Source organism: Teleopsis dalmanni, chromosome 2 (assembly GCF_002237135.1).
Source record: "Teleopsis dalmanni isolate 2A chromosome 2, ASM223713v2, whole genome shotgun sequence".
Taxonomy (NCBI): domain Eukaryota; kingdom Metazoa; phylum Arthropoda; class Insecta; order Diptera; family Diopsidae; genus Teleopsis; species Teleopsis dalmanni.
Genome location: NC_051847.1, coordinates 114,346,602 through 114,369,010, shown reverse-complemented (window position 1 = coordinate 114,369,010; position 22,409 = coordinate 114,346,602). Strand labels below are relative to the sequence as shown.

Genomic DNA, 22,409 nt, shown 5'->3' with positions numbered 1-22,409 from the left:
AACACTTTCAAAACAAACTTAATTTCATTTCTCCTAAATTAAGGAAATTTGGCTGTGTGAACATAGCATATAAACACATAGTATATTTTTTACATTGACGAAATATTCTCATTGTTATTGTTGTTGTTGTAACCCGATGAGACTTGTAAGCAGATAACATAAAAGGATTAACAAGACGATTACACGGATAGGGAAGTGGGTGGGTGTTGGTTGAGGGTGATGGAGGTGGAAAGAGGATGGAGCGGATTGGGTGGGTGAGATCTAATTGAACGTTAACCTGAATCCAGACGAAGAAACTTGGCCACTTCGATGGGGTAGGCCCAAATGTCAATTGGTCGAAGGTTTGTGTGTGTAGAAGGACAGGAAAAGAGCTGCAGTTAGGAAGAGACGTGTTTATGTTAACTGTTTAGCACTCGGCTATATCCTGATCTCAATTGAGCTAGGATTGTTCTTGCATCATAGAGATACGATTCAAAAAGAATTACGTATTTTCTATGATATTTGTAATTCGATGAATTTTGTCTATAGTCCGGAATCCAAACTGGTGATCAGGTATAACATCATTTTCAGATATAATTGGATTAAGTTTTTTTAATATCGATTTTTCAAGCAACTTTAAAATCGTTGAGAGTAACGTTATAGCTCAATACGGCTTGACTTCATTAGCCAGCTTGCCTGGCTTAAATATCATTAGCACTTCTGGCATTTTCCACATTTTCAAAATGTATTTAAGTCGTTGTATAGCGTTGAGAATTTCCGTTAGCTTAAAGATACTTTTGATGGATAGCTGCCTCAGTATCTCAGAAGTAATCAGGTCAAATCCAGGTGATTTCCTTAGTTTTAGCTTAGTATTAATAATTTGAATGACTACTATTTCCGATATGCTGGGAATTTCATTAGATGATGATGAGAACTGTATGTTATCCAAGTCCAATTCGTTGGTATCGCTATTTCCTAAAGCAAAAACGTTGGATAAGTGCTCGCAGAAAGCATTCGCTTTTTCTTGATTATTTTTCGCCCAGTTACCAGCAATTGTTTTAATATGTTAGGCGAATTTTGAATAGCTGGTCTTTTTAAATTCTTCGTGCATTTCCATAGTGAGTGATTAATACTACTGTCATATGTGAGCTTACGGAGGTATTTGTTAACAGATTCGTTTTTAAATTCTTTAATCTGCATGCTCAATCGATGAGTGATTATCGTTATCATATGGTGATAACGCTTTTGTTAACAAATCAGCTAGCATTTCTTCTGTTGGACAGTGCTTCCACGATATAATTTGTTTCTTCACATAATCTTTTACAAAGTTTTGTTTGATTTGACAGTTTCTCCTCCTAAATCATTCCTAAGCAGATTTGGTTGTCTTCGTATAATTTTACATTTGAAATGCCCTTCTGATTCAAGTTTTCAGTAATCGAGCAAGCCAAAATGTTTATTGACACGCTTCTGATAGTGTGATAAATTCCGCTTCAGTTGACGATAGTGCCACTCTACTTCGTTTAAGACAACACCAGCTCAATACAGCTCCATTTACAATAAAGACGAAACCACTGTTGGATTTAGGATCGCTCCGATTTTTAGCCCAATTTGCATTTGCATATCCATATAACAGTTTTCTCTTATGTCATAGAACTTGCTTTAACCATTCCAGTCATCCAACAATACCAATAGATATCTTTTCCATAGTTTACATCTATTGGTTTGTTAGAGAATTTTGCATCACTAAGATCAAAGTCAGATTTAACTTTATTAATATATGCTGAGATTTGTATGATATATGGTATAATTGATAGAAACTATCATTAGTTTTTGTAATCCCAATTCCGAGGTACTGTTTTATTTCAAATCTTCAATTTCAAATTTTGAGTTGACGACGTTTTTGACTTCTGTAATTGCTCTCATGGTCTTGACTGCAAGAATCATTTCTTCAGCATAAACTAATATAAAACATCAATTTTCTTTAATCTTCTTGAAGTCTTAAAAAGCTGTATGTAGTGTATCGTTCTATAACTCAGCAGATTGCTTTAAATCATACAGACTTTTCTTTAATAAACATACTGTTTATTTTATTTTTATTTTATTATTATTAAGTGCATTAAGTACATGCTTTTTATTGCACTATCTTAAAAACTAACTTAAAAGGTAACAATAGCTGCGTTTCAGCAAAGATGATCCGCTCAATTTTACATGCAAAACAAAAACAATGGGGTGAACCAGCAATTGATCTGGTTCACTTTCTGGTTCAATGTGGAATGTATGTAAAAGATAAAAGTGGAACGCATTTTAATACAAATAAGGTTGGCAATGCGATACAACGGTGCAGTAAAATTATAAATAAATCTACATTTATATTTATTTATTATTGATTTTATTTATTTATTATTTATTTTATGTACTTATTTATTTAATATATCGTTATTATTTACTTCTTTGTTTAAAGTTATATTTTAACTATTACTATAGTTAAAATTATTACTTTTGATAATTTATTAAAATCAATTAATTTGAAATGAATATATATAAATTAAGTTGAATACATTTATTTAATTAAAACAGAACAATACATAAGGAACCAGGCTCTCCAACATAAACGTTTATAAAAAAACCATTTTCATCGCAAACTGCCTGCAAGATTAAGCCATAGTCATGCTTTCTTTTGAAATAAGCCTATTTGCTATGGTGTGGTGCATTTATATTTACATGTGTACTGTCTATGCAACCAATTACGAACGGGAATTTTTTCGAAGTTTCCACTTTTGCATTATTAGCAAGTGCGGATTTTATAAGTTAGTGTCCAATTGATATACGCTAAACACTAGTTCTTTTAATTATTCTCTATACAGAAGCTCTTGGTATGCCAAAACAAATACCAAATTCGCAAAAAGTATTCATATTTGCCATATACCACAAAAATATATAAAATTCCTTCATTGCTCTCGTCCGATTGTGATCATCACGGTTATTTTGCATTTGCTTATTGGAATTTATTAACAAATCTATTAAAATATGAAACATAATTAATATATAGCAATTGTATTTTTTATGTGCAAATACCAATCAAATAATCTTTAACGGAAAAATTATTGATCGTTTCCACAAAACTTCCACTATATCCATGCTGATGCACTTCATCCCTTGAGCTTAATACACTTGAACTAGTATTTAAAAAGGGAATGGAAGAGTCAGTTTCGCTCGATGATTCTAATAAAATCTGCAATTTTCATTTATTTACTATAGAATTAAATTTAACTTTTTAAGTAAATACTAAATAAAAACTTACATTTAATACTTCAGACATTTCAACAGATTTTATTTTTTTCTATTTTTTAGATTTTTTGTATTCAAAATTTCCTCACTTATTTTTTTCGCGCCAAAATTATTCACACAAATCAAAAAATTTTGAACACAAACCCAACTGGCATAATTCATGCGTTGCCAATTATTTTCAAACGTGATCCGTATCGTTTCCGCAAAGATAATCCAGATCATTGAGCGGATCATGTTTGCTGAAACGCAGCTAATATACACTTAATTATAATCTATTTAGAAATTACAATAATTAGAAAATATAATAATTGTGCTGAAATATTAGTGTGCTACAATTTCAAATTAATATTATTATATAATGATAAAGAAATAAAGAAATTAAATTGAAGTTAACATTGAATTTAAAATAAAAATTATATATTTAAATTAGGTTAGTTAACAATAACTTTTTAAAAACTCTAAAATTACATGCATATCGGGTTGAGCTTGGCAGAGCGTTCCATAATCGGACTGAATGAATAAAGAAAAACCTGGTGGTAGCAACAAAATTAAATCTTGGAATTATGAAAAGAAGAGATCTGTTGGAACGAGTAGGCTGCAAGTAATTATAAAGCTACTCCGGATATTTAGTAGTTTTCAATTTAAACAGATATAAACAGATTTAAATATTAAAATACTGCTCAATGTCACAGCCCAGAATAGCATTCTTATAAACTATTAGATGATCAAACCGTTTAAGGCCGTATACGTATCTAGTACTACAGTTTACTACAGCTCTCAATTTAGCAAGGGACTCACAGTCAAGTTTAGAGTACACCAACGCGGCATAAGTAATTATAGGCATTATCAGTTCTTTGACCAATAAGCCACGCACATCGACTGGGGTATACTTAGTAGATAAATTTAAATATCTGAGGCAAATAAATAAATTCCTAACGACGTGATTGACATGATCAGAGGCAAGTAACTATGAATTCAAATAAAATCCTAGACATTTAACTGATGTACTATATTTAATAATTGAGTTTCCAATAGCCACCGAAGGTAATTCGTCTAAATTTAATTCTAACCTAGTAATCGGCAAAATGACGGTTTTATCTGCGTTTAGAAGCATATTGTTTTCAACTGCCCAACGATTGGCTTATTGGCCGACCGATACCAGTAACACTCCTGATTTGATCGATTTTGGTGTCATTAAGGGTTTGAATAAGGATTATATCTCTGCTGACAAATATTTCCGAAGGTCAACACTATAATATTAAAACATTTGTCAACTGGCGTAACTTTAATAGAGAAGTTGAAAGAAGTCTTCCAGAAATTTCTGCACCCCGTCACACCGATAAAATTGAGCACGCTGTCGATATATTTAACAAAACTCTAATTGATGCGGCCGCTGAGTCTACTATTATCCAACAGGACCATGTAAAAAGAACAATTTTTCCATCGACCTTAAATGGGCTTATCTCTGCTAAACGTAATGCGAGACGAGATTGGCAAAGATACCGTTCTCCCAGATCTAAACTCAGCCTCTATGTAGCGACTACAGCCCTGAAAAAAGCCCTTGATGAGGAAAGAAACAATTCAATACAAAACTATTTAGAAAGCCTTGGCTCTCAAAAAGAGCATAATTATTCCCTATGGAAAGCTGCAAAGAAATGTAAAGCCCCAATTAAAAGAGAACCTCCTATACACAAACAAGATGGCTCTTGGGCTCGTAGCGATGAAGAAAAAGGAACTACTCTGGCATTACAACTACAGAATGTTTTCCAACCAAATCCCCAAATCAATGATTTCCAGCCTAACATATCTATCTAAGCTGACATACAAAACCCTCCAATTATAGAGCTTTCGGAATTGAAAGAAGTTTATTGAATCCAAAAGATGTCAATTCAATCTTAAATATAGAGAATTGTACTGGTTTCTAAATTGCAACTCTAAACTCAGTCTCGATAAGAAATTGTTAATTTATAAATCAATATTAAAGCCGATTTGGACTAATGGTATTAAACTGTGGTGTTCAGCGAGCAATACAAATATAGAAAAAATCCAGAGAGTACAAAATAAAATTCTCCGACAAGCTACGTGCGCCCCGTGGTACGTCAAAAACAAGAACCTACACAAAGATCTTAATTTACCAACTGTTGAAGAAGTTATTCGTCAATACATACCTAAATTTCGAGAGAGACTCAAGTCGCATCCAAATCCTCATGTTCGATACTTATCTTCTGCAACTGCACCAAATCGTCTTAAAAGAAAATCCTTGATAAATATGAATTCTCTAGCTCAATAGCATACATTTTAGTTTGTTAAGATTTGCAAAATTATTGTCAATTTCCATTTTAGAAAGATTCAATAAATAATCAGGTTAAAAAAAAAAAAACTGTCCAACGATGTATGCATATTAAATCTATATTAATTTTTGTGACAAGGTCATTTAAGTTAACACTCCGACATGAATGATACATTTGTATATCATCAGCATACCCATGTAGCCTCGAAAATTGACAAACTGAGAAAACGTCATTAATATAGATCGAAAATAGCAATGGCCTTGAGGCCAAAATCGAGCCTTGAGGAACCCCAGAAAACAGATGTTCAAAATTTGAAAATTTATTCTCAATAACTACTGACTGAGATCTCTGTGTTAAATAACTAAAAATAAATTTAGAAGCGAAACTTATTTATAAGATTTTAACAGAGCAAAGCGTGATCAACTCGATCAAATGCTTTTGAAAAATCGAGAAGACATAAGTAAGTAACCAAATCACTATCATAACTCACTCTAATATCTTCTAGGACTTTCGGCATAGCAGACGCACAACTAAGACCTTTTCTGAAACCAGATTGATAAGGAGATAGCAGATGGAAAATGTTTAGATGACTACGAATCTTATAATTCGTAGTCATCTTATAACTTTAGCTTGGTACCATACCACTGGAATAGTAGAGGTAGTACTACAAAAGTTTATAATATGAGTTTATGGAGATATTATGATTGGTAAAATAAGCTTTATGAATTTAAGATGAATTTCATCTAAAAACAATATCTTCACTGACGCAGTAAAAGCTAAAGCCTTCATTACCGTCAACAAAATCCATATCTAGGAACACTGAAGAAGAGTTACCATTATCATCTACAGAAGAAACAAAGAAGTTATTTAGAGCATTTGACTCCATATTATATATATTTTTACTTTTTCTTGTAATCCCAAGCATTTTGATATTATTCCAAAGGGTTTTAGTAGATTTAGTACAACCAAGCTTAGATTCATAGTAATCTGACTTAGCTTTATGAACAGTTCTAGCAACTACATTTTTAGCAATTCTAAACTTCATCCAGTTAAATTCAGTAGGATACTTTTTCCATACTGCATATTTTCTATTTCTTAAATTTATAAAACGTTTTATTCTAGCATTAAACCATGGGCAAGAAATATTATTGACGGTTATAGTACGAAAAGGTACATAGCAATGACGAAGGCTAAGCAATTTCTTATTGCATGCATCTAACTTTTGATCAGCTGAAATAACAGACCAACATTCATTCCATTCAGTTGAATTAAGTTTAGAAAATATATATAATCCCACTGAATCAATTAACTTATAATCCCAAAAAAAAAATCTAGTTGAGATAGATTTATTAATTTTCTTAAAGTCTAACGTAACAAATAGTAGGTCGTGATCTGAAACAAATAAAATCTGATCAAACAACAATAATTTGCTACATGCTTATATCAGAAACTGCGATTATGTCCAGAAGACTAGGCTTAACATTATTGGCATATCTAGTAGGTATGTTACCATTGACAATACTTAAGCCCGACATGGCAATAAGATCATTTAAACGGGAAACATTACCACAGTTTGAGAGAAGATCATTATTGAAATCACCAAGTACTGCTAGGAAGTCAAAATTAAGCGCAATGGGTTTGTTGTGAATCATAAAATGGATCGCAACTAAAGCGCTTGTGTGAATTATACTTATACACACACCCAACCAATTTTTTCTCTTACTGATAATATTACTTTTGGTTTCATTGAAAACTTGTTTTTCACCATTGCTACGTACTCCTTTAACTTTAGTTCGACTACAGATTTTTGCTTCAAAAAGTATACTGTAGCGTACCTTGAAAAATTATCGATACATGTAAAAATTTATTTGTTACTACTTGGTGAAGCTGTTTGCATCGGTCCAAAAACAAGTGTATTTATTAAATCAAGAACTTTTTCGGATTTCTTTGATGCGAATTTTGGAAATGATAAACGAGTTGATTTTGACGTAAGAATAATTTCACAGGTTTCCTTAATATTGCAGAAGATAAGCAGTGGCGGAGCTAGACCAACTCTGCACGACGGCGACATCAGAATTGCGAGGTCCCCTTTATAACCCAGTTGTAAAAGTAAATAAGTTAAATTCACTAATACGACAAATCATGATTGAAAGTTTTATTGCTAATCAATTTAAAATAAACACAAATTAAAGTAAATGATTTTTCCTACCTTTAGCCTAACTCAATTCTTTTTAAAATTATATCATAATTTGCGCCAGCTGCTATTTTTGCTCCCATTTATAGAATTTCCAATGGAGATAGTCTCTCTTGGATCATCATACTTTTGTAGTACGTCTTAATCAATTTTAACTTTGAGAAGCTTCTTTCCGTCAAAGCTATACTGACTGGAACTGTGAACATGAATCTTGTTACTATATAAACATTCGGGAACACTTCGAATATGGTTAATGCCATTATCAAACAAAATTGTTCAAAATATTTATTAAGTACTTAGAATCCACAGTCGGTAACTTTCTGCGAGGCCCCTATGGGCGCGAGGCCGTCGGCGGTCGCCGACATCGCTGACGCCTAGCGACGCCACTGAAGATAAGAATATATAATAAAAAACAGTTAGCATGGTTGTACTATTTCTCCGACATAGATATAGTGTCGAATCCAGGCCCATAGCCAGAAATTTAATTCGATGGGGTTTTCAGATGAAATACTCTAGCGACTATACCATTCGGTCATGTCATGATGCATTAACAATGAATACATGTGTGTAAACATATAGTCCTGGCATTAATTTTGGACGGTTTAACTCCTGAATTCCGCCCTTAACTACGTGCCTGTGATAATCATACTGAAAAGTGATTTTTTACAAAAACAAACATTAACCCTGTGAAAATAATAAACAAAAAACTAAAACGTACTTTTTAGAGTTTATACCTATATTATTAAACTTCCAATGATTAATTTAATTAACTTCACATTTTTGATTTTTGTTGATATATAAATAGATATTATATAAAATTATTTAATATATAAATAATTTTTGCTTAATAGGAAATAACAGATATCCTTGCAAGTAAGTTTGTAAGTAAGTTTTTTAAATTTTTTAACCAATGAGCGCGAAGGGTGGAGCTTGTGGTATATAAGAAATATCTTGAAATATATCATATTTGTGTATAAATATGGCATTCAAGGATACAATAAATAACTTCCCTCACAACCTTTATTCCCATCAAAACAGTACACGTAACGAGCTCACGTAACGAGTTTGCGTATTTTAAGAAGTTATTTAATAATTTATTGCAACATTTTGGATTGTTTCAAGAACGAAAATGTTTTTTAAAGTTAGTTTCATTTTGTTACGCAGTAGTAACAACAGCTTTTATTCTATTATCCTTATGGACATTAAGTCAGGATCTTCGTTTGTTGAAGTTGATAATAAAGTAACGATATGTTCGCTGAAAAAACCACGGACTAACCTTCATAAATCAGTAAAGCAAAGAGATTCAGCAACACCGAAAATATCGAATCGTATACCAAAATGTGCACGCTGCAGAAATCATGGAATTATTTCTGAATTACGAGGCCACAAGAAAGTGTGTACTTATAAAAGCTGCAAGTGTCCAAAATGTGTACTTATATTTGAAAGGCAACGAATTATGGCCGCACAGGTAAATAACAGTTTATTAATTGTAATTTGTTAGATCTAGACGACTAGATCTATGATATTCTAGATGACATAATTCGAGATGGCATTTTCAGGATGTAAACATTTTCTTTACGAAGCAAAGAACTTAACCATCGGAATTTTAATTTCATAATCATGATATTCACAGGATTTTATGCGATCACAATAGGACCTGGCACTTATTAATAAGTGTTATGGCGAATACTACTTTTTTCACCATTTAACCTTATTCCATTTTTAAACTTGTATTGTTTGAATATATTTTCCGTTTCAGTTTTAAACTTAACATATAAACTGTTTTCATAAAAGTCCGTCTTTGAATGAATCATGAATTCTATAAAAATATAACCTTAAATATAGCTTATACAGTTAACATAGTTGATTAGGAAATTGTGTTTCCAGATAAGTGAATCTGCGATGGTTTGCTGGTTTTAGTAGCTGCTAAGGTTTTTTTTCTACTCAAGTAACGCGCCGTAAGGCGCCGTTTTAATGTCACAATCGTTTTGTGAAAAATCTAAGATCTGAAAACAATTTGTGCTTTTTATAAAGAGAATATTTTTTAAAGAACTGAATTTGACATTTCCGCCAGACTCATTAGTTGGTAGACTTCCATAGTGGAGTGATTAGCTAGTTCATCTATTATTGCGTTTCCTTGCATTCTTTGATGCCTTGGCTCATATAAGAATGATATTGTACACTGCTTACTCAATGACCTCAGTTGAGTAATGGTCTATTTTAATTGCTTTGATTTCGTACTATAGTTAGACAACTCAAAAATAGCAGCAGTGTCTGTCTCCTTAATAGAACATTGCAGCTGAGAGGACTCTAATCGAACTCGCACGGTATAAGAATCTCGTCATACCTTTTTCAGCTTAAAAGATTCTAACGTTCACACCATATTCTTAATTTGAACCATCCGTGATGATATGGTATTCTCAATTAACTATGTTAAATCCATTTTTTGGTTAAGGATTTGATGGGAACATTCTTTGAAATGATTTTTAGAACACATTTGTGAGCCAGGTAGACCCTGCTTACTGTCAGTTCATGTGGTAGGATCGCAAAAATGGAGCTATGCCCCTTCGTTTTGGGATTCCAGAATCCACTCTCTTGCAGTCTAAGTGTCAACAGTACGACACTACTCTTTTAATCTGTAATTCTATAACCAACAACTGGATAATAGCTGCTCGAGTTAATTAATGTCATTGCTAACATAGTATTGATTTTTATTCGTTTCGATTCATTCGATTCAGTAGAATTTTGTAACTTTTTATGACTTTTTATTTATCATATATCTATTGCACATCTTAACATATGTAAACTTCTTATCAAATAACCAATATTTTCCGAATTTTTTCCGATTTAATCTTATGACAATGAAGTTGTTAGTTGACAATGAAAAATATACAAAATTGTATTAAAATTAAAATTTTAACATAACGTAACGAAATTAATTAACATAGACATCTTCTCGTTTTACTTGAATAAATAATTTCCATTGTTTGGCTCATTATATCATAAAACTAGTATTTATTTGCTACAAGAACTCCAAAAAACCTAAGACCAAAAATCCTAAAACCTAAGGAAAGCAATGATGAATATTGTCAACCAATCAATCGAGCGTTCATTTGTTTACACAAGTGTTCCTTCCGTTGCTAAATGCCAGCAACAGCTCATATTACTTCAAGCGCATTAGCCAGCATTTCCAACTCCAAACTGCCATAAGAAACCCCAAACGTTTTGTTAGTATTGTTTGTTGTTACTATTCCCAAAGGATAATAGAATTTTCTCTTTATTGACAAAGGCTAAAAAGTTAATGTTGTGCATGTTATCAGATTTAGTTGCGGTTGTGTACAAGTATATCCGCCTCCGGGGGAGAATGTATGTAAACATATGAAATGTAAGCCAAATCAAACTGAGCCACTTGTAAATCACACTTGCCGTGCATATTAATTTCAATTCTACTGAAAATTGTTTATAATCCATTTATTTCTATTATTTTGCCCATTTTTTTTGGTTTTCATCGTGCAAACATTTAAGGTTGCCTTAAAGCGCCAGCAAGCTGTTGAAGATGCCATTGCTTTACGTTTAGTGGCCACAAAGACGGGCAAGCAAATAGATGCACTGCCACCTGGAAATATTTTTGGATTGACTGTAACAGAACCCATCAATAAACCAACTGCTCGGAGCTATGAAAGACAGGATAGGAGTGTCGCCGAAGACCTAAGTACTCACAGTGCAAACGATAGCGTTTGTTGCGCTGAGATTGAACTTTTAACAAGTGAGTTTTTCTTATGATATTTTTGTGAATTATATTTATTAAAAAAGAAATTTAATGAAAATAAGCTACTACTAATGCCACAACTACATCAACTTCAACATCTGCGAGTGAAACACCAACGACAGTGTCCCAAAATGCAATTGACATGTTGTCTCAATTGTTTCCACACCGTAAGAGGTCTGTACTTGAACTTGTGTTAAAGAGATGCGACCTCGATTTGATACGTGCTATTGAGAACGTATCGCCAAGGACAACCGCAACAGAAACAACAGTAACTCCACACTTCACTACAATAAAAAGTGCTTTTAGGCCCGTATCATCCGAAAAGGTGAGTTCATTGCAATGTTTTTTTTTTTAAGTGAGACCCTTTGCGATAAAAAAACTTGAACCCAAGCATAAAAATTCTGCTATCGCATAAACTAATATATCATTAAGGCTACAAAACAACTGATTTGTCCCAATCTTAAATTTGTTCCATAACTGTTTTATTTTGACGCGCATAATTACGTATGTGAACTACCATAAATCTGATAGAAGGAATACACTACACACTACACCAAAGTTTCTTTTTTAAGTTTTTTACTAAATTTATTAAGAAAAAGCATTAAATCAGAATATTGTTTAATAAATTTTACAAATTTTTGTGTAGTATGACAATTATTATATATCGGAAAACGAAATAATATACGTAGTTTGTAAATTTATAGACCAAAAATTTAATTATTAATCAAGTGAATTATTTAAATTTGACAAATATCCATCAAATACCTTGGTCCATTCTATCACGTCTCCTAGTTTATTTGTTCGAATATAATTTTTTGGACTCCAAGCTACAAGAAATAAATCCTATCAAATTTAAGTATCACAATAAGTGAAGCTTGGGTATTGAAATTATTTCCGCACTAGGCGATTGCTTAATTCGAATCGTACTAAGATTCTGTTGAAATATCGTATTCCTCGCTATCATTGACTGGGTTTTACTTTTAGAGTACCATATATGTAGCACGCATTTCATTTTGTAGAATTTTATGCCAACCCCAGCAAGGCAATATTATAGGTCTGTTCCAGGAGGTACTCGTAGTAACTTTAAGTAACACTGTGTATACACAAGTGCGTTCCACCAGCAAATTTTCAAGTAGATGAGAGCACCTCGGAGAGCTTAACATCCCTGCCGAAATTTGAAAATGCTACAGAGTCTTTACTCCTACATTTTATTCCAAGTAAAATTTGTGTTGATGTGTGAATCAACTGTTTTGGTTTGAATTTGAATTTTTGTATTGTTTATTTGCGCGGCACTGGTATTCTCGCCAGCTTTTACTAAAAGCTGTTCTATGAAAATTTGTGTAAAGACTGTAATTTAGCACTTTATTTGTGCTACGCTCGCAGTTTGTGTTTTACTTGTGTTTTACTTGCGTTTTACTATGAGTAGCTCGTTGAGCAGACTTTAAATGAGTTTATGGCAACAGGACTGACTTGGCAAACCTTCTAACCATCTGGTTGTCATTTTCGTAAAACTGATACCATGGCAATCCTAAAATAAGAATGACATCATCCGGTATGTAAATAGAAAAAGAATGTCCTTGTATTCTTGAATAGTTTATATTATTGTATTTGTTTGTATTATATAAAATAGTCGAACAAAACAAGTAAAGTGGTGACCTCGACGTGAACTAGTGACCTCGAACTGTTGCTAGTAATTCTATCCACGATTCTGTCTCGTGACACTTAAATGTTACATTTAAAGAACGATGCCAACGTTCTATAATACCGTTCGCTTGTGGGTGGTATACCATGCTATGGATGTCTTTTAACCCTATGAAACATTGAAAAGCGATCGATCATTCTTTAACAATAGCGGTTGACATCACAATCATGTCGATGTGTATATGGTCAAAATGGTTGTCTGGCAAATCGATTTTAAATGGCCGAAAAGCATTATGTCTGTGTATTTTTGCTTTGTAAACAGTTTCGAGCCCATTTAATTACATCATAAGCAATTATTTGTAGCTTTAAAGATGTTTTCCCTTGCAACAGTGTCCTAAATTCGTGATCCATTAGCAACATCAGATGCATCACAGATTAGTGCTAGTTCGGTATCAGGTGATGGATACGCAAGTAGTGCAGCATTCGTAACGCTATGTTTACAAATATTAAACGCTTTAAGAGTTTCGGATGTCCAAGAGATTTTCCGTTTGTCATTCTTTTTTATGTTTCGTAAGAAGGCACGAAACAGTTGTGTCTGGTGCTGCGATTAGTGCGACCGATACCCGTAACACACCACCGAAATAATGCTATATATACTAAAAAATCTCTACAACTGTCCGCACGTCCTATTTAGGACAGATGCTGTTCCACGTCCTTTGAAATCACCATACTCTGGACCATACAAGATACTCAGTGGATCAACTGATCGTACATTTGGTATTGATATGAAGGGCAAAGAAACCACTGTTTCAGCAGAAAGACTTAAACCTGGTTTTATTACTAAAGAAGAAAATGTAAAAGAAGTTAAGGAAAATCTGCGCACAAATTCATAGAAAGGTCGAGTGAAGTTTTCGCAATAATAGACAGTACTTGGTAACCCTTCCAACTGTCTGGTTGTCATTTTCGCAAAACTGATACCAATGCAACCCAAAAAAAAGAGTGACATTACGTGGTTGTATTCCTAATAGTTTATACAGTATAATTCGCTTAGTAGGCTCGATGCTTAGCTGCATCGATAAGACAGTTGACTTAAATTATATTTACTTCTACATTTATGGTTTTATTTGTATGAAAATAATTGCGTTTACTGTATCCAAATTAGCTGTCTGTTGCACTTAAGTGCCTCGTATTGGCAGAATTGAAATGCCATTTTCTATGAATGTCGTCCAACTTAGCTGCGCCACCTAGAAAACGAATTTGCAAACAATTTTATTAATATTAAAAATAATTTTGTGATGAAAGGCACATTATTTTAGGCAGACTATTAAAATTACGTTAGCTGGCCCTTAAGATAGCTGCCTCCAAAATCTCTGCAAACGACTCGAGATAGAAACAAACAAAAGTTCATATTTTTCTTTCTGTATTATAGCCTATACCAAAATTGAGTCTCATTTTCCATATGTGCTTGTACGGAGTTACCGTATATACCCATTTCCCACCCAAAGTTAAGCACATATACATAAACGATAACAATAAAACACGGTTATTATTATCTTTGTCAGTTTCATCGTTTATTTTAATGTTCAATTCATTATATTCAATATTATCCAATCTTATTACTTCCTCTGCTGTATACTGGAAGTCACCGCCCTATTTAGCTTATAAAGTGATCATCAATAAAATTTTTATCAATCCATTCTTTCTGTAATATAATCAATGCGATGTTTTTTTTTTAATTTCAAAGTATTGTTTTAAATGTAGCAAAATATATGTGAGATTAAGAATAGGAATGGTATTAAATTTTTTTTTAAAAGTATAAGAATATATAAGAGTCGATCATATCGTCACTTTTCACCCTTCTACTTCCCCATTTATTTATGCTAATAAGCAGAGATTAACGGGCCACGGTTGTGTTTATTAAAATATATTTTTAAATTAAAAAAAGCCGGAAATATTTACTAACTAAAGAGTAATTAATTCATACACGCATGTATATAAAATAAAAAGTTAACGCTTTTACTTCACTTCCGCCTAAAGTCAGAGAACTACAATCCTACAATATTTAAATATCCGTACGTTATTACAGGCAAGCGCCAAAGAGCTGGTTAACAGCACCAAGAACCTAAAAAAAACCCAAATAAAAAAAAATAAGTAAAGAATATAATAAAGATATTTATATAAAAAATGTATCTAATAAACATTTTCATTATAAAATTAAAATTGAAGTGTTTACAATGACCGTAAAAAATTTCTTCCTTATTGCAGTATCCAACTTTAGAACACAAAATGAGCTCTTTCACTACGACAACAACTCAACATATTGGTACTGGTACAACAACTGCAATATGTGCTTATCCTAAATGGATAGTGCCGCTATCATTTCCAGTTATGAGTCATCTATCAAATTTAGCACCCCGATGTACTTTGCCTAATTGTAACTGCATGGAGAGCTATCAGTTTAATTAAATTAAAATAATTTAAAATTAATTAAATTATATAAAAAGTTAAAAATATATATTGTTTAATATTTTTTTATTTTAGAGGTTACAGAGGTTATTTTTATATAAATCCATTAAAAGTAAATTCACGCTAAACAAACTTACAAACTAAAGCTTAATACACTCAAGACGAGATAAGGAGAAAATTAATCTCTGATCTCAATTATGTTTTAAAAAACTAACAGAATTTATAAACTAAAACAATTCATTGAATTTTTAGCTTGTCAAGAACTGATGGGAGGTTTCCAATCTTTATTTTAGAAATAATCTTATTTGTAAGCTGGCATTAGGATACAACCCAGCATCATCAAGTAGAACAAAATTACAATTTAATCACAAGCAGAAAGAAGATTCCATAGCTTTAAAGTGTCATTTACTTTGTCATCGAGTATAATAAAACTGCTGAAGAAACTCTCAGAAATGTACGTAAGTATTAATGGTGTTCAAAAATCGAATCAGTGCAACTCCTTGAAATGTGACCTAAACACTTTCAAGTGTTACGTACATCATAATTATTCTTCTCATTCTAATAATTCGTAGCTTTAATTAAATGAGCGAAACAAACCCATTTATGACCATTAGGAAAATACTCAAATATACTTTATAGTCGGCTTATACCCGACTAAATAAAGTTGTGTATATTTCAATGTGGAGGGGAGAAAATATGATCATAAATTTGATAATTCGGTTTGTAAACTTGACGTGAACAGATTTATACTGGTTAAGTTTTATTTTCCACTTATCAGCCCAAGCAATAATGTCATTGACAGAAGATTGCAGATGCCTGGCTGCTGTTAGTTCACCATCTCCAATCGCAAGGACAGCTGTATCCTCCGCGAACGTCGCTGTAAACGTTGCTGAGCTCGTTGGCAAATCATGTGTGTAAATTAAATATAACAGAGGACCAAGTACACTGCCTTGGGGTACCCCAGCGTTGATTTTTTGGAGTCCACTGTAATCGTTTCCATGCTTAACACGGAAGTAACGATTGGACAAGTAAGAAGAAACCATATCGAAATACTTCAACGGAAAAATGTCTTTTATTTTCGTTAGTAGACCTGTATGCCAAACTTCGTCGAAAGTCTGGGATACGTCTAAGAATACTGCTGAACAGGCTTTCTTTTCCTCAAGAGCGGTTTCGATTACGTTGGTGATTCTGTGGATTCTGTCGTGTGATTACACCTGAATCCAAATTGATGCATTAGAATGGTCTGCTGTTGTTCAACAAGCAAAGTTGCTTGTATTTTTAAATTTAAATATATAAATTTATGTTAAATATATTCCTCCCTTTTATTAACGCTTTGCTTTAGTAACAGTCTACTCAAACGGTAAACTTAATCCTTATTAACTGCTGATCTGGATTGAGTTGTTGCTTAGCAAAGTAGATTTTAGACAAAACAGTTTTATTTTTCTAATTTATATATCTATATGATTAGATAGATCTCATAAAATTCAACGTGCGCGCTATTCTGGAATCTGGAATTATTGTGGAAATAGGTTAAAAAGTAAAAACTTAATTAATATGCAAATCAAATAAATATACAACAGATTTTTTGCAAAAATAACTTAACTTAAATAAGCAACTACAATATAAATTTCTTAGCGATAAGCCCTTTCCATCATAATCTAATTACGTCTGATTATGAAACCTCTGATCTAATAAACAAATGAAAAATATATGTACACCAATAAAAACTAATAAAATTCTAACAATAATAATGAAATCAATTAATTTAACAACTAATCACTGTCATTACTAACAAAATACCAACGCGATTGTACTTTACTCCACTTTAAATCTATAAATGATATCGCCGATATTGTTATTGTTAAGTACAACTTTTATAAAATTATTGCTAATAGCAGTAGCAATACCAGTACACGCTCATTCATTATATATTATGTGGAACTGACTATCTTAACTAAAAGTATACCTTATGAAATGACAACAACAACAACAACAACAACAACAACCGAAATGAATTAATTAAAAACTAAATAAATGAACTTAATATGTTAACTGACACTTTAAATTATTAGCAATTATCAGAGACAAACAATGTGATATTACTTTAGTATTGAGTATAAATTCACCAATTTTGGACTCTGATAAGACCCAAAAATATGATATAAGCATATAAAGGAAAATTCCTTTTTCTTTTTCTTTATTTTTATTAATTTATTTTATTCATATCAGGCATTTGTAGTACAATATCCAAATTTATTATCAAACCACAATACCAATAACAACAGAAACAACAACAACAATAACAATAATAGTTACAGCTCAGAGAATGAATAAATGAATATTTATGAAATATTGAATAAATCGCATATATTGAATTATTTATTAGAAGTCACATTTTATCACCCTTTTGAAATGACAAAATAGTAAAGTAATCCATCAAAGTAGGCTTAATAAATTAAAACCAAATGAAACTTATTTGGAAGCTATTGACTGGAGATAGCTAAAAATATCACAGTTTTCGTGATGATATATATAGAGGCTTTTAATACTAGCCTTAAAAATAATTAATATTGTTGTACAATAGATATCATATACTTGTATGTTAAATACACATATATATTATATTTTTTAAATATCTATTTTCATATATCTTTGTTCGTATTACAATAACAATCCAATTACCTATCTTTAATATAGATTATTGTACAATAAAACGTTTTGATTTCAAAATGTTAGAAAGTTATGGTATCCTTAAAAAGTTGACAAAATTTAAAGTTTTAAGAAAAAATGACACCTCTATTTTCCACTATTTTAAACCCCATCTATTAATTGTTCTCGACATACGAGTATCTAAAACACATAGAGAGCAATACATACATTTGTTTAACAGTTCAGAGCAAATTTATAGAAAGAATAACACGATTTTCCAACATAAGGAGCAACGTAATGAAAATGATGAAATTGATTATGACCTTTTCCAAGTCGTCACATACTTCACAAATCAAGGTACAGGTATATAGAGTGATAACTATGCAAAAGTATGAAATAGATCGTAATCAAAGTGTTAAAAGAATATACTTCTTGGCACTGAGTTCTGTTAAATAGAGACTAGTATCTTGAAGCGTGAACTTTTTATTTGCATTAATATAGTTGTTCTAGTATTATGCTTCTTGAGACGTTGCTGATACCAGAATCTGGTAAGGATAGTATATTGAATGTCTGAGGAAAGCACATTATTAAACTGACAGAAAATAACAACGTTCTTGGTATTTGTTAAATACTGAAGATTAAATTGGATTGGATCAGTAGTTATTTGCTTCAATAAAAGAAAATTTTACATTTTTGTCGAGTTTTCGTCATTCTCGCCGTAAGAGTTTAATAAATGTTGCTATAAAGCTGATGAATATATATTAATGAGAAATAAGTAGAGTGCTGAAAGTAAGGAATAACAGTTGTAAATTGTGAATCTGCATATATTAATTTATACTGCTAATTATATTGTGCGGTATATTAAAGAAAATAATTCAGAGGACTGAGTTCCAGTCAGTTGATGAATGCCTACTTGAGACAACGATGATGTAGTGATTATTAGTTTTTTAACCTTATATTATTATCGCAGCTTATCGGGAAATACGTAATGAATTAAAATTGTTTAATTAAAAACAGATTTGAAAAGTATTAATATCAAGAATTAGAAAACAGAAAGTTAAAATTTAAACAGAAAATAAGAACTTTCAATATTTATTATTATATAAAAATTATTTTAAGTTATATGATTTACCCATATATTAGTAAGGTATGTTTCTAAAATAGATAGATTTGAGTTGCAAAAGAAATATGTTCATACACGAGGCTCATCTGATCAAAATGAGAGCCAACATCTTTTTAATCCCAGTTGGTAGTGTCACAGTATATTGCATTATAGGTAAACGCACTTAGAAAACGAATCTTATATTCAATTATTACTATTTAATTCCTTTGGTGATAAGAAGGACCAAACTACGAAACACCTTCTTTGTACCTGCTGAACTGTAAGCGTGCAATATCACTCTAATATAATATTAGTATTAAATGAAATTAAACTTTCTCGTTACCAACGTTCCTCAGTAAAGGACTCTACAAATTATAGCATCGATAAAACGCTTCAACTATCCTACTTATCCCATTGGTATTGCAATAAGTCACTTTAGCCTAAGTTTGTCAATATCTGAATAATGGAAATCGACAGCCATATGCGCCCACATACATCAAAAAGTTTCTTCGATAACCAATCTCCTATAGTTCTCCTATAGAAGTTTAAAAGTATGCAATATATACGTTTCTGCATAAATATGCATTCGGTATACTATTTTTTTGTGTTATATTATTTATTCAATCTTTTCATTGGAAACTGAAAATAAATATTTCCAGAACCACAGTACAAACAAAAATAGAGTTATCATAAATTTGTTGCAATGTAATAAACAGGCTTATATATATAGATTCATTATATTATTTGAACAATTATAACAATATTAATGTTACAATATTTACAATAATGTTAACAAATAGTAAAAAAGGCATAATAACTTCTGCGTTCTGATCTAGTCGTAAAAGGGTCCTTTTTTTTTAATCTCTTTGGATTGTGTCTTATTCAGAGTTTTCTAGTTAGGTGATACGGATGTATTAATGATCTGAATATATAATTATTGCCTAATTTTTCCTTTTCCTCCTTGATCTTATTGACTCTTTGATCTTATACTCTCTAACGTTTTTGATTGCAATGTTTTAATTTTGTCTAGAATTGAATTAGAAGCAGTACATCATAGCTGCATCGTATGAGTCCAAAACGCTTTTATCATTGCATTAAATAAAAACATTTTATTATCTTGTCTAAGTTTTGATTGAACACCAATATACCATTAAAATTATTATGATATGTGTACATATATAACTTCTATAATCAGTAGCGAGGCGTCAGCTTTTTGGCAAGGTGTTCACAATTTGAACAAAACAGAATTCCAACTATAACGTATTCCCTTTACTTCTAAGTTTTGTCCTTTCCACAAGCAAATAGCATTTAAGACCAACAAACCAATTTATTTAAATGTTCGCAGCCAGTGATCCACTGGTTTTTATGGTAAATAGCTGTAGGAAAACGGCGACTTACCACCGATTTCGACATTTTTACATCAGGTACCAAATTCTTCATATCTGGAGTTGGTGTATTTATTTTATGAAATAAAATCTTTTTTTCAGAAGATCGTTTAAAAAAAAGATATTTGAATCAAATCTTTAATTACACATACCATATATCCATTTTAAATATTATTTTTCACTTCAAATTTCTTTAATTTTTTTCTTTACTTTTACCATTTGCTAGTATAAAATTGCAATAATGACTTTGTTTTTGGTTTATTTCCAACCTCTACATAAGAGTAAGAAACTTCATGCATTCATTTACTCTTTTACTTTATATTTACTATGAGCGGTTCAGTTTCTTTACTGAACCATTTGCCCATATAAAACGGCAACCGTGAGGTTCACTTTTTTTATTGAACCGCTTGCACGCATTAATTTAAATCCCAATGTGAATGTTGTTTCATTTGCATGCTTTGTAAGCAGCGCGGTGCAGTTTTTATTCTGAACCTTAGTATATTTTAAGAGGAATGTATTTTCTCTTTTATTAATTATAAGTAATGTTGGGTGTAACTAACATATGTATGTGTGGTTTTGTTTGTATTATATGTTTTGTGTTTATGTTAATATGTTTGGAAAAGCTATTATAAAAAATGTTAAGTAGCAAAATAGCGAGATTATTTACCTAATAAAAAGAAAGATCTACAAAGGAAGCTTTGTTAAGGTGTTCAGTGAACACTCTGAACCATTCGACGCCTCGCCTCTTTATATAATATAGTAAAAAATGGACATTTAATAAAATTTGTTGTCTTTACAATATACATACAATATGTCGGTACTTCGTAAAAGATTGAGCTCTTAGTAAAAGGACAGACATATTGCAATTAATTTGATGATAATTACAAACAGTTTGAATGTATCTATTATATAAGCACTTCTTTGTATATATCATGAAATATAATATGCAGTATAATATATAATCTAATGAAATTGAGAATTGTCTATTTATGAAGTAACTACATTTTATCGACCATTTTTGTTGTTGTTATATCTCGGAATGTTTACACCGTCAACAATAAATAAATCGTGGAAAATGTATAAATATAACATAATTTAACAGTAGCACTTCGAGTTACCGATAACGAGGTGATTAACAATTATACGATCAAAAGCACCGCACATTAACGCACACTCAAATCACAACACCAACCAATGACTTACGCTCGCATATCGACCAATTCCAATATACGATATTGAATATGACAACAAATAGATTTACTATGTATGAGCCTTATCACAACCCCAATTACTGCAACTACTCCTATGGGCACAATAACGTTTAGGTTCAGAACTAATACGAATATTTTGTATTTTGTATTTTGTATTTTGTATTGGAGACGGATGGCATAATGAATTGGTAACATTATCACGAAATGTACTCGTTCATTCTATTATGGAGTGAATGTGTGTTCTACGTTCAGCGTTCTGTGTTCTGTGTTCTGTGTTCAAATATTTTGGGTATTCAGGCTTTCAATATCAAATTAATCAAATGATATCTATTACCTGTACATTAATTTTTTTATTAATTTGAAGTGAAATCTGATTTAGTACAATTTATTAGCTGCGAACAATTAGTTCAGTTTAGTGTGGTCAATTGGAAATT

General features: G+C 31.5%; 1 protein-coding gene across 1 annotated transcript; it reads left to right on the top strand.

The window, feature by feature from the left end:
* The first annotated feature begins 8,947 nt into the window (after positions 1-8,947).
* LOC119675514 (doublesex- and mab-3-related transcription factor A2) lies at positions 8,948-15,628 on the top strand. The gene is made up of 4 exons (XM_038086721.1): positions 8,948-9,220; positions 11,278-11,491; positions 11,584-11,846; positions 15,428-15,628. The coding sequence occupies exons 1-4, from the start codon at positions 8,948-8,950 to the stop codon at positions 15,626-15,628; spliced, it is 951 nt and encodes a 316-aa protein (XP_037942649.1).
* Positions 15,629-22,409: the final 6,781 nt, after the last annotated feature.

What these genes read in the sequence shown, in the direction of transcription:
- LOC119675514 (XM_038086721.1), top strand. Translation starts at nt 8,948, where the DNA reads ATGGACATTAAGTCAGGATCTTCGTTTGTTGAAGTTGATAATAAAGTA. An exon ending in AACGAATTATGGCCGCACAG is followed by an intron (nt 9,221 to 11,277) that starts GTAAATAACAGT and finishes CAAACATTTAAG; the next exon opens with GTTGCCTTAAAGCGCCAGCA. An exon ending in CAGTGCAAACGATAGCGTTT is followed by an intron (nt 11,492 to 11,583) that starts GTTGCGCTGAGA and finishes AATGAAAATAAG; the next exon opens with CTACTACTAATGCCACAACT.